The 13,189-nt window shown below is 40.8% G+C and overlaps 1 protein-coding gene across 4 annotated transcripts in view; it reads left to right on the forward strand.

Annotated features, from left to right (window-relative positions):
- LOC124635102 (low-density lipoprotein receptor-related protein 2) overlaps positions 1-13,189 on the forward strand; it is a 208,897-nt gene that overhangs the window by 181,214 nt on the left and 14,494 nt on the right. For all 4 annotated transcript variants that reach the window (XM_047170891.1, XM_047170895.1, XM_047170893.1 and 1 more), the window contains 8 exons: positions 1,040-1,171; positions 8,500-8,608; positions 8,702-8,868; positions 9,096-9,350; positions 10,221-10,397; positions 10,725-10,954; positions 11,183-11,464; positions 11,574-13,179. In XM_047170891.1, the coding sequence (XP_047026847.1) occupies positions 1,040-1,171; positions 8,500-8,608; positions 8,702-8,868; positions 9,096-9,350; positions 10,221-10,397; positions 10,725-10,954; positions 11,183-11,464; positions 11,574-13,179 (2,958 nt within the window). The remainder of the gene's footprint in view (positions 1-1,039; positions 1,172-8,499; positions 8,609-8,701; positions 8,869-9,095; positions 9,351-10,220; positions 10,398-10,724; positions 10,955-11,182; positions 11,465-11,573; positions 13,180-13,189) is intronic.

Here is a 13,189-nt window from a genome sequence, read left to right on the forward strand (position 1 = left end):
GGCGACAAGCTCATTTCGATGCGAGTGCTCAATCAAACTATTTGAGCGTTTGAGCGTAAACTCGATTTGCTTGGCCGCAATTATACACGCGCCTCGAGGCGAGGCACGAGGCCGAGGCGAGGCGCCTCACCTGATAACCGACAGAAGGCTTATTGATTACGTTTAGTAGGTATTGTAGTTAGGTAATCAGGTTGTAAAGCCTAAAGGTAATAGATTATCCGTTTCATCTTGTACAAATTACTGTAAATCTGTTTGTCACGTCACATGTGACGAGTTGTCTTCACCAACGGAACGACTGAACCGATTTAGTTACAATTTAGTATGAAGATGAACTTAAGACCATGATATAGTTTTATAATATTTTAATATGAAAACTTTTACTATATATTGCGCCAGAAATCCGCAAGACAACCCGTACTTAAAGATTTCGTAATAGTCAATAGGAAATAGATATTCTGACCCTTTCCCTAAGCACCCACGTGTTGATTGATTGAGGACGTTGATTGCAGGAACCTTCTTCCAATGAGGGGATTGAATCTCACGAGATTGTAACCTTTGTGAGGCAGACCTGTGGGGTTCGAGGCTTCGGTGATAACGTTTAATCGGGTGTGGTTAAATGATTTGTTAAGCTAGAGTTTATTGAAATAAGTGATTTATCTGCGAGCCTAGTTTAGGGGATGTGTAAGATTTGTTATTGTTGACTTCTTAGATTACTAAAGATTCTTGCCAATAAGTAGTTACCAAAATGATTGAGACAAGTCTTTCTGGTCGATTCGTACATTGAGATGTTTTGTCATTTTCCCTTAGATTATATTTATTTATTTAAATACTTCTTGCACATTCAGTACAATGGCGGACATAACGCCTTTAGCTTTCTCTACGCAGTCTATGGGGTCTATCTTTGGGTGGCAAAATTATATGATATTATCCTTAAAAAAGTAGCAAACACCTGTGGAGAACATTGCCCTCTTTACATCACACTATTTCATTTGTATACTTACCTTATGTAATATTAATTGCCTTATTATTTCCTCCTCAGCTCCTCCAGAATGCGAGGCCGGGCAGCTGACGTGCGGGCAGTACGTGTTCAACAAGACGTACTGCATCCCGCCGCACTACCGCTGCGACATGCAGGTGGACTGCGTCGACGGCACCGACGAGGCCGACTGCAGTGAGTACTCAGCCTTATGTCAACCTTACCTCTACAGTTAACAGTCATCATCTCCCGAGCCCTTTCCCAACTATGATGGGGTCGGCTTCCAGTCTACCCGGATGCGACTGAGTACCAGTGTTTTACAAGAAGCGACTGCCTATCTGACCTCCTCAACCCAGTTACCCAGGCAACCCAATACCCCTTGGCTAGACTGGTGTCAGACTAACTGGCATCTGACTAACCGTTACGACTGCCAAGGATGTTCCATGACAGCCGTTCGTGTGTCGAGAGAGAAAATGTCTTATAATAATGACACATGCGTCTGTCATCACATAGACTTTGCCGTAAGAAGATAGAGGCCAAAGGAGAATGATAGTCGATAACGTGGCGTATCGTGTCGTGGTCTGTATATTACACCTTTATTCACTGGTCGCTACATGCTCCGGTATTGTATGTGAAGGATTACCGCTATATTACAGGAGTATGTGGTATGTTTGTGTGTCCACGTCATAGCTTGACCAACAATAAGGATTTACTCCAAACAATATCCAAGATATTGTACTCCATAATAATCCTTGCCTCGATAATTAAGTTCAGGAAGTTTTAATACATTTATTGTTGTTTCTTGTGAACTTGTCTAATACTAAAGTTTTAGTCGCCGTGTTTTAAGAAAGTTGAAAGCTGAGACTTAAGAAATAAAGCTGGCATCGATTTCTGGGAAGGTTACATCTTAATTTTAAACTGTCAAATATAAGTTGTTTAATGAGCCGAAATAACATCTACGTTACCTTTTTACATTATTTTTTAAATGAAATACGTCTCATTAAGTAAACTAATACGATACCGTAAGCAATCCAAGAGAGAATCAATAAAAACTACGTATTCAAATATCTAACAGTTTATTAAAGTTGGTAACCCAAAATTTTCTTTTTTCTGCAAATAGACGTAGCAATATTTTAATGTAGGTAAATCAGGCGTGAAATTATTCACAAAAGTTATCAGCAAGTTGGACGACACGCGTACGACTCGGATCCGATTGCGATCGTATTAAAAGTTGGAACTGGTTTACGTGTGTGACGGGTACGGACCGGTCTCGGGTGACTAGCGCTGTCATCTAATGCACTTTATTTGTTCCCTTTCAGATGTAATTTATGTTTTTCGATCAATTTTGCACGACCTCAGTGGACTCAGATCTGTCCTTTGAGAAAGAACATTCTTTGTTCGAATGCCAACATATTTAAAGGACTTAAAAGGTGTTGTAGCAAAATTTTAAACTATGTGTTAATTTCCCTCCGTTTCGCTCTCATCTCTCGTCATAAACCCGCGGTAACTGCGCTCGCTTTGAGGGTAACAAGAAAAATATTTTCATTCGCATTCCGGCATCTACGTACCACCTATTACCGAGCAATACTTAAATAAACATGGCACCAAAATACACCGTCCCATTTCTTTTAAAGAGAACTCTTGTAAACGAAGTACCAGGGCCAATTTGTCTAGAACCCCTTCGCCCCCCCTCGCGGGGGCATCGCGGGTGAAGCCGAGGTAACTGTGAGGGATTCCAGGGGTCTCGGTTAATTGGCTGCAAGTGCGGAAAGTCCCAACAAGTGGGCAAGTTTTAATGGTGTGGAAATTGCGTTTTTGTTTGGTGTTCGTATCTGTGATGTGCCTGTTTTCATGTAAATCTGTTGTCTCTCAAGTTTTAGATGATGCTCCGCTATCTGAGGAAGGGCTCGAATATTTTCTTTCAATTAATATATCAAAATGTGTGCCTTCCATGTTACGAGAGGCAATTTGTTTATGCTTGTGACAGGCTTACGGCCAGTTTCTTCATCAAAAGTTAAAGTTAAAGTTATGGCTAAAGTAATGTCTAAAGTAAAAGTAACGATCAAATTAAATTTTTCTATTAGTTTTGCTGTCATTTTAGCCTTGAAAAAACGAATTTGACCGTTACTTTTACTTTAGCCATAACTTTAACTTTAACTTTTGATGAAGAAACTGGCCGTTAATATTCAGAAACTTCCAAGTTTTTCCAAATGTGGAACTGCATAATTAAATTAAATTTAAATCCAATTCTCTTACGGCCAGTTTCTTCATCAAAAGTTAAAGTTAAAGTAATGTCTAAAGTAAAAGTAACGGTCAAATTCGTTTTTTCAAGGCTAAAGTGACAGTAAAACTAATAGAAAAATTGAATTTAACCGTTACTTTTACTTTAGACATTACTTTAGCCATAACTTTAACTTTAACTTTTGATGAAGAAACTGGCCGTTAGAAATACAAAGTGTAACAGTTTCAACATTGCGATGCAGGAATATAAAACTTGACGTCCAGTTTTTCTACAGTTAACATAATAGCGTCTATTAAGTCAGTGCATTTGAATAAAGTTTTAAAAGCGAAGTGCTGGATGGCAGTAATTCCGGTCGACTGGCTCACGCGGCAACTTGTCCCGCCTGGCTAATTAAACCCCTTTCCTCTGCTGGACCGTCACCGACACCTGAACACTTCTCTAACTTCGGCTTTAGGCCCAACATCGTGTCTATCTATCTCCTGTAGACATAATAACGTTATTCATCCTATCAAGCACTCAATTTCTAATGTAAACATTCAAGACTTTTGTCTGATATCAATTACCTATCTAGATCTACCAACAAATGTTCAATATTGTCTCTGCAATTATGTCCTCAAACTTGACTGTGGAAAAACAAACTTTTTTCGACTTCCTCAACAAAATATTTCCGACGATAAATTCTGAAAGCCTTATCTTCGCGAACGTCTTCAAAAAGTATTTATTTCACTTGTCGCGAGTAAAGTTGTAATATGCTTACTGCTTACACCGCAACGTTACCGCGCGATGTGCGGCGCGCGGAGTGGACGCGGAGTGGGCGTCTCAATGGAGAAGTTTTAATAGTCCGCGATTATAACGTTCTTTCTTTTTATTTGGACACTTTGTTTGAGTCGCTTTGTTACTACGTAAACATTTCACACTGCCTGATAGAGATTTATGAACGGAAACTTTATAGGACTGCTTCATGGATTTAGTAACGTTTCTATTTGCTTACTATTTTTTAATGGATACAGGGATCATGGTTTTATTTAGGACAGTATGAGGATGGGCTCAGTTCAGTGTCTTCATAATACTGCAATAATAATCAGTAAAAAATTTTCCTTTCCCTTTGATTATTTTTTTCCCATGAAACTTACTCAAGAGACATACACAGCGGACTAGGTATATAATTAAACCTATTTATGTAACCGCGTTGTTCGGTACATAAACACCGCTAACAACTGGTTTGATCAGGATATCCTATCACATTACTGGCTCGCACTGCCGTCCACCGATGTTTCAATTTCCTTTGGAAATAAGAATATCCGCGGACGATAGCATCGATCGATGATTTTCGATTGAACGCTTCCCACGATTTGAAAGTGGCCGAAATTGGGACCTCGACTAGGTACTTCGTCAGAAGCCATTATAATCAACTGTGTTAAAAAAGCCAATTATAAGAGAATATCGGTATTCCATCTAATGCTTTCAATTTTTGCAAAAACTGTTTGGTATAGAAAACTGCATTTTTATGAAAATTCTAAAGCAGCTATATAAATTCTTGAAACATTTGAGTGCAGTGCGCTAGGTATAACGGTCTATGTAATCCTTCACATGTTTCCCGTGTCCCGGCGGCGCTTGCCGAGACTTGCCGGGACTTTGCCGGGGTTTGCCGGGGCTTGCCGGAGCTTGCCGGGGCTCCACAAAGCCGGTTAACACTATATTGAAGGCGAAGGCGCCGATTGCCCCGGATTGACGCCTTTCGTGTTCGTACACCTGTGTACACGGACATACTGACAACTCTAATAAAATGTTAGAAAGGTTCTTGCGGTGCGAAATAAATACTTTCTTGTGTACTTGTTACTTGTTTCTTATTATAAATATACAAGCAACTACAACCCAATATACTATGAAGGTTAGCAGCTTTTTGAAATATTCGTAATTCTGAATCATTTTTCAAAATAACTTGGAACCCTCCGATACCGCAAGCAGGATAAAAGTCCAATATTCACAATCAAAGTGATTTCTCGAGGAAGTCTGCAAAAGTGTAAAAGAAAATCTTCTATGAATGCAAAATTGCGCAGTTTTTGCATCGCCTTTGAGTGCAGCCAGTCTAAAATAACCGCTTTATTTGCCTTCCATTTGCATTTTATTTAACGAATATTGGAACCTCGGCTCAAGGAGAGATTAAAGAAATGGAGATAATTATTTATTTAATGTTTAAGTTTCCACAACAAATAAATTGCATATTACTTGAGTCGTTATTTTGTTTTCTTTGACTTCTTTTAAATTTTGACTGGTAATCCGAACGATAAAATATAAGTTAGCTAAAGTTATATGTATATAAGCCATGTATAATCTTAATACATACATCAATGAAAATAAATGACCGAGGTCATCGTAACAGTTCAAGATTTATTACTTAGTCAGGAAAGTGCTGACTCGCTTCTTATATCATTCGTTTATAAGTATATGTACGCGAGAAAACGCTGACTTATTTCAAAGCTCATTTACATAGTAATACCTACTAAGAAATGGCCTGATACATATTTTACAAAATTTAATGTAATATTTGCATCATTGACTTGAAAACTAAAACTAACCAAAATGATACTAAAGTTTCCATGAAAGGTTTTTGAGTAAAACCTAGAATTTTGCTAGATTGTCGTACACAACGTCGGACGCTGTCGGACACGTGTCACTGCGCCATTACACTTCATATTTATAGCGGTCAGACCGAAAGATATCGTTAGCGCGTACGTGGGAATTAAGTCGCGGTGAATGGCGTGTCGCACTGTGAATGGGATGTGCCACGGTGTCGGTAATGCGGGGCCATTTGTACTGAATGCGGGGAAAGCATGGGTATGTGGCGTGTGGCGGCTTCGCAGGCGATCACGACGACGGTTACGATCGAGCGACGAAGGGTGTACGTAATCAAGACTTACCTAATTAAAACCTTACTAAGAATTTCTTGATTACAACCTGAGTGTGTTTTTTAATCTAAGTTCCCCTAACTCAATATTTTACCGCTGTACAAACAAAGCATTATTTATTTACCGACCTTATAAAAGTAACACAGGAATGTTGTAGTACACCTGGGTCGTTTTCAAAAAATTTGTAAAAAACAGATATGAAACAGATAGGAAAGCTATATTGTTATAACGGAAAAGTAACAGAGACGAATTATTAGGGTCAGTATATAACGACGTACTTTTAAAAGAAAATAAGTAGATAGTATTATTCGAATTGTTCTCTATAATTTCGCTGTCGTCCACCTGGTGTTAGTGGCATATTGCCTGTGAAGAAAAGAAAACCTTAATACATAAATATTAAATATTCTAAAACAAACCCCACAGCAATTCTTATACACGAACTAAAGCCATTCGTAGGTAGGTAACTATCCCAAACTTATCCCATTATAATACATGATGTTACCTGCAAATATCGATTGTAAAAATGTATATCGATAGAAAACATTTTCGACTTTTATATTTTATTAGTGGATTGATTTTTATTTACTCTGTTCATGTCGACTTTTCGTAAAGATACCTTTATAAAATTATAAAATAAAAAGAAAAGTGGTAGGTTTGATTAAATACGTTTTTATCTCGGTACGTACACTGTGAACAAACCTTAACCGTTCATATCTGTTACGTCACAGAAAAAAGTAATCGATATGATAACCGATATGAATAAATTGCTTGTGTCTAATCTAAAAAAATCTCTTTTTCAATGCTAATTCTTACTCTATACGAAACTTGTATAGTACAGTGATAGTGTCAATATACATTTATTCTAAGCTGAGTTATAAAACAGTAAAAGTACTTACCGATACTTTAAAAGTCTCACAGTAATAAGTAACTTTTGATTGTCGAATAATCACTGCACCACAATATTTCGTGCTTGTTGCGCTTCTCAAAATTACCGAACATTTTTGATTCGTCGATTCTTTTGACAGTTCAGTTGCTAATGTTTTAGGTAAAATAATTTTGATAACTACTACAAAAATATTAAAATTACTAATGTAACAGACAGGAATAACAGAAATGAAGTGAAATCAAGACTTGCTTTAATTAATTATTCCTGAATTCTGCGTGTTATATTTCATGATAATTTTAGCAAATTCCTTCAGGTTCCACAATGCTCTGCTAAGAAATCAATTATTTGTCAGTTAAAATACTAATATTGAATAATAAAATGTTTTCTAAATGTCGCGCCAAGAATGTGGACACGCATTGCTTATATGAAAACAAATGTTCTACGTTGTAGTTTTCTTTTAAAATTAATCATTCATTGAGGATTATGGGGCGTTATTTTTGTTTTTCATAATGCTGAAATAAATGTTTATTCTGTTTTAAGAGAAATTAGCCAGTAGCTATTCTTTAAAAAAGAATAACTCTGTTGGACGTTTTAATATACAATTTTTTTGAATATGACCCACCTACAATATACCAGACACACTCTTCCATAAAAAACTGTTTAGAAAGGCTTGCGAGACTCGCTTATAAACAGCATCGGCTTTGACGCGGTCGAGCCACTCGCGCCGAGCGCCCTCTATCGCGGGATTTTTACATAACTTAATATGAAAATCGCATTATCTCGACAAGGGCGGGCTAACAACACACAAATTGTGCAAGACCAGAAGTTCCACAGCCGTGAAATATTCCGTAGGTAGATATTGTATTTTATCGACCGGTTCAATCCCGCCTCCAATTTATATTTCGTAGAAAATTAAGGTACTTATTTAACCTATGTAAGTATTGCAATAGTTATAGCAATAATAATAACTGCGTTTCGAAAGGGTTATTCATGAAGAACACCATAAACATGATACACGTGGGTATCGGATCAGGATCATGGGAAGTCGACAACTGTTGCAAATATGTTTCAATGATTCTTATTTTTGAAACTGTTGGCATATGAATATGCCCTTATTCCGTCTACTTGAGTTGTACTTCTGTATGACACCACTGCGTTAGAGAACGGTTTTGTCGTAAAAAGGCGCACACGGGCGTTTTTGCATCTCGTTACCAATACGGAGAGGATTAGATTAGCTGGTGGCGAGCCTAGGTGTGCCTGAGCCGAACAAACATTGCGTAAGCGACGCGCTGCTGTGACAAACAACCCAGTTACCGAGACACGGTTTATATAGGAATTATATAGCTCTGGTTGGCAATTAGGGTTTGTTTTAAATAAGCGGATTTTATGTAAACTTACAAAAAAGTACCTAGTGGTACTCTTTCTGACTTGTGTGAGAGATAGAATGGAAGTTCGATGTTTAATGGAAACGTTTTGTTTTTTACAGCATATCGTAAATGTCAGACAGACGACTTCCAGTGCGGGATGGAAGGCGTCGGGCCTGGCAAGATCTCAGCACAGGGACCCTGTATACCTAAGGAAAAGAAATGTGACGGGTAAGGAACCTCATACCTTTTCTAACACCTGTGAAGGAGATAGTTCCTCATTACGAGGAATAAATAAAAAGCAATATATCTTTTGTTTTCCAGTTATTTAGATTGTAGAACAGGCCGTGACGAACAAGACTGCCCTGGACAGCCGCTAGCCTGCCGGCTGGACCAGTTCCGATGCGCCTCCGGGAACAAGTGTGTGGACTCGTCCGTTAAGTGCGACCACAAAGATGACTGCGGAGATAATTCAGATGAAGCACATTGTAGTAAGTAGAGCTATATAACTAATAACACGAGTTTCAAAACCTAGGCTTAACATCTACTGCCTACAAATGTATTACGGAAAATAAGTTTCTGAATTCGTCAAAATGTATTTTAAATCTATGTCAGAGATTGCAGACCTCTTAGCCTTAAAATTCAAATCACCGAATAAAGTTTTTTTGCTAGGTCCAACAGAAAGTTCCATTTTAAAGCATGAATATCATTATTGTAGGTTTCCCAGCGTGCCACATAGGGCAGTTCCGCTGCAGCAACGCTCTGTGCATCCCGGCGACGTACCACTGCGACGGCTACAAGGACTGCTCCGACGGGTCTGACGAGGCCAACTGCACGGCCATCGCGTGTCCTGACAACAAGTACCTGTGCCCCAAGGGCGGGCCCGGCGGCGCGCACAAGTGCATCGCGCGCTCACAGCTCTGCGACGGAAAGAAGGACTGCGAGGATAATGCTGATGAGGAGACTGCCTGCTGTGAGTATTCATAACATTAAGGAAGCGGAATATTTTTTTCTTATAGCAGTTTGTGTTTCAAGAAAGAATCTTAAGCTCCAATACTATGACTATCAGTGAGATCATTCTGAGTGAACTTTATCACGTGAATGTCTTAACCATAATAAAAACAGGCGGTACTTCTATTGAGGGTTGAGACTTAACTTTCAAACGACTGTAACTCAATTAAAATCCACCTCAAAATATGCAATTCGTTGAATGTAAGTACGTGACGTTTTTACCGAGCGTGTATCGCGACTACACACGACCTCATTGTAGCTGAGCCCAGGAGATAATGCTCATAACCAAAAGTGGTGCTCAAGACATTTTCTTTATTGCTTTGTAACTCGAAAAGATTATAATGTGTTCTCAGATTTATTCCCATGATGAATACCCCACGAGAGTCGAAAGTTTGTAAGAATGGATGAATTTATGTCTTGTATTCTTACACACAGTATCACGTATTTACCCTTCATTATATTATTCTCCCTTCATTATGTACTCCCTTTTATAATTATGTACAGTAGACTGCATATCAGTGGTAACTGTCATGCACCTTAACTCAATAGTAATAAGTACGATTTTCCTATAAAACTGTTACCACTGACCTGAAGTTGACTGTACTCTCTTATTGATTCGCCTTATATACTCTCTAATATGCTCTCTCTATATATACTCCTAGTTAAACCTGAAATAAATGAATGTGTTTCAACCGTAAATAAAATGGTGTGCTTCTTACTGTTATTACTTGTGAAGTATTATTAAAAATCCACATATTTTAGCCAAGCCTTGATTAATTGTTTTTCACTTCAAGTACTGATAACTTTATCAAAATATATTGTGTTTCCTCAGCGACTGCGTCATGTCCTGCGCTGGAGTGCGAGTACAAGTGCGTGGCGTCCCCCGCGGGCGGCGCGTGCGCCTGCGCGGCCGGGCTCGCGCTCTCTGCCGACAACCGCACCTGCGTCGACCGCGACGAGTGCAAGGAGTGGGGATACTGTCACCAGCTCTGCATCAACACTCCTGGATGTTTGTATACATTATACCTACTTTACATTTCAAATTACTATGGTTTTCATCATTTAGTTCTGTAGATACGGCACTAAAATCGTCAGCTAACTAGCTCAGTCTATCCCGGAGCTACTTGGCATAGTTTTGGATTCTTCAGACCAGACTTTACCGATCAGATCAGTCGTTATTTTAATGTCATATCTGATTCAGAAGTCATACTTAGAACAGATTTGAGACTACTCTGACCCTGTACCTATGTGTTTTTTTAGGCTACATACAATCTGTATCCCTAACTAAGAGACTTGTTATTTCGTGGTAACAGTGATATTCTATTCTGGTCCGCAGCATACAAGTGCCTGTGCGCGCCGGGCTACTCGCTGGCGGGCGGCGGGCGCTGCGCGGCGGGCGCGGGCGGCGCGGCGCCGGCGCTGCTGCTGGCGCACGCGGCCGCCGTGCTGCGCATGGACCTGCACGGCCGCGCGCCCGTGCACGTCGCCAACGCCACCGCCGCCGCCGGCCTCGACTACCATTACAGGAAGAATCTGCTCTTCTGGTCTGATCTTAAGACGAGGAAGGTGAGTCTTCTAGTATCTGCAGCGTTGAACATGAATCGAAGCAGCGAGCCACCTTTTCTTGATGGCATTCAGCCCATCCATCAGAACCTTGCCGTCGATAAAGATCCGGAATTTTCGATTATTAAAGAGATCAAAACTTTCATTACTTATTTGACCAGACACACTTTCTTAGTTTTTAATTTTAATCAGCATGTCATACGTAGTACTTGAATTTAATGTGTGTTCCAGATCCACTCACAGCCACTGAGTATGGGTGGTCCGGCCGGCTCAGGCAGTTCGCTGGGCTCCGGCACCGACATCACAGTGGCCGGCTCCTGGGCACCGGTGGCGCTGGCGGTGGACTGGGTGGGAGACAAGCTGTACGTCGCCGATGCTATCGGACAGAAGGTCGACGTGTTCGAGCTGGACGGACGCTGGCATGCTGTGGTGCTCGGCTCGAACCTGACCAGTCCCGCTGATCTCGCGCTTGATCCTACACTTGGGTTGATGTTCGTTGCTGATAGTAGTCAGGTAAGAACATTCTTAAACACCAACTTTGTAATATGAATAATTACGACACGAGTAGTTCATAACGTTCAAAGTATGTTTCCATTTCTTATTTATGTTCTGACCATTCCAGATCGTCAGAGCAAACATGGACGGAACCCACGCAAAATCAATAGTCTCCGAAGCAGCATACAAAGCATCCGGTATCGCTGTGGACATTATTGCGCGAAGAGTGTTTTGGTGTGACTCCTTATTGGACTATATCGAAACTGTGGACTATGATGGAAACCATCGTTTCCTAGTGCTCAGAGGCCAACAGGTACCTAGCCCCTCCAGACTGGCGCTTATCGAAGACAGAGTGTACTGGTCGGATAACACCAAGCAAGGAATCAGCTCCGTCAACAAATATGAGGGGCCTTCCAGCATACAAGCGATCTACAAGATGAAGGACATCAGAGAGCCCAAGGCCATCACCGTGGTGCACTCGCTGAAGCAGACGTCGGTGAACAACCCTTGCGGCACCAACAACGGCGGCTGCGCGCAGATGTGCATCGTGACGGCGCTGCAGAACGGCGGCCTCGGCTACCGCTGCGCCTGCAACATCGGCTACCGGCTCGAGACCGACCTCCGGAACTGCGACCTTGTTAAAGAGTTCCTTATGTACTCCCAGCAGAGGTTTATAAAGGGAAAGGTTCTCAACCCAGTCATCGAAGGTTTCAGTGACGCCATCCTGCCAGTAGTTTCTAAGAGAGCTAGATTTGTAGGTTTAGATTTCGATGCTCGAGACGAGCACATCTATTATTCAGATGTTTTACAAGATGTGATATACAGGGTTCATAGAAATGGAACGACCAAGGAAATAGTTCTTGCGTCACAGAATGAAGGAGTGGAAGGTCTAGCAGCAGACTGGGCTTCCAAGAATCTGTACTACATTGACTCAAGGAAAGGAACACTGAATGTTCTGTCTACAAGACACGTTACTTACAGGAGAACTTTGTTGAAGGACTTGAAGAGGCCGCGAGCTATCGTAGTACACCCAAACAAAGGTTTCATTTTCTTCTCGGAATGGGATCGGCCTGCCAACATAAGCCGAGCATACACAGACGGAACCAACTTGTTGGTCTTCGAGAACGTAACTCTTGGCTGGCCTAACGGCTTGTCCATAGACTTTGACGCTGACAGGCTGTACTGGTGCGATGCCTTACTCGACCACGTGCAACATTCCAAACTTGACGGAACGGACGTCAAGACTGTTAACTCCAGGCTCATCAGACATCCATTCTCAATTGTTATTCACAAAGAGTTCATGTACATCACAGACTGGAGACTCGACGCGATAGTCAGGTTACACAAACTAACTGGAGAACAAGAAGACATTATGGTCCGTGAACCTCAAACAAACAGACTTTATGGTGTCAAGGTGTACAGCGAAGAAATCCAGAGGATAGATCCTATGCAGCCTTGTGCACGAGACAATGGAAACTGTCAAAAACTTTGCTTCGCTGTACCTAGGAACAACACGGAACTTCTAACCGTCAAATGTGGTTGTCCGTATGGAGAGAAACTGGCGCCTGATGGCACCAGCTGTATTCCTGATCCAAGCTCCGAACCACCCATGCAAGCATGTCCTCATTCTTGGGATTTCACCTGTAACAACCAAAGATGTATTCCCAACTCTTGGGTGTGTGATGGAGATGACGATTGTTTGGATAATAGTGATGAGGAACAAAACTGTACTAGTAAGTAAAG

The sequence above is a fragment of the Helicoverpa zea genome, chromosome 12 (assembly GCF_022581195.2).
Source record: "Helicoverpa zea isolate HzStark_Cry1AcR chromosome 12, ilHelZeax1.1, whole genome shotgun sequence".
NCBI lineage: Eukaryota > Metazoa > Arthropoda > Insecta > Lepidoptera > Noctuidae > Helicoverpa > Helicoverpa zea.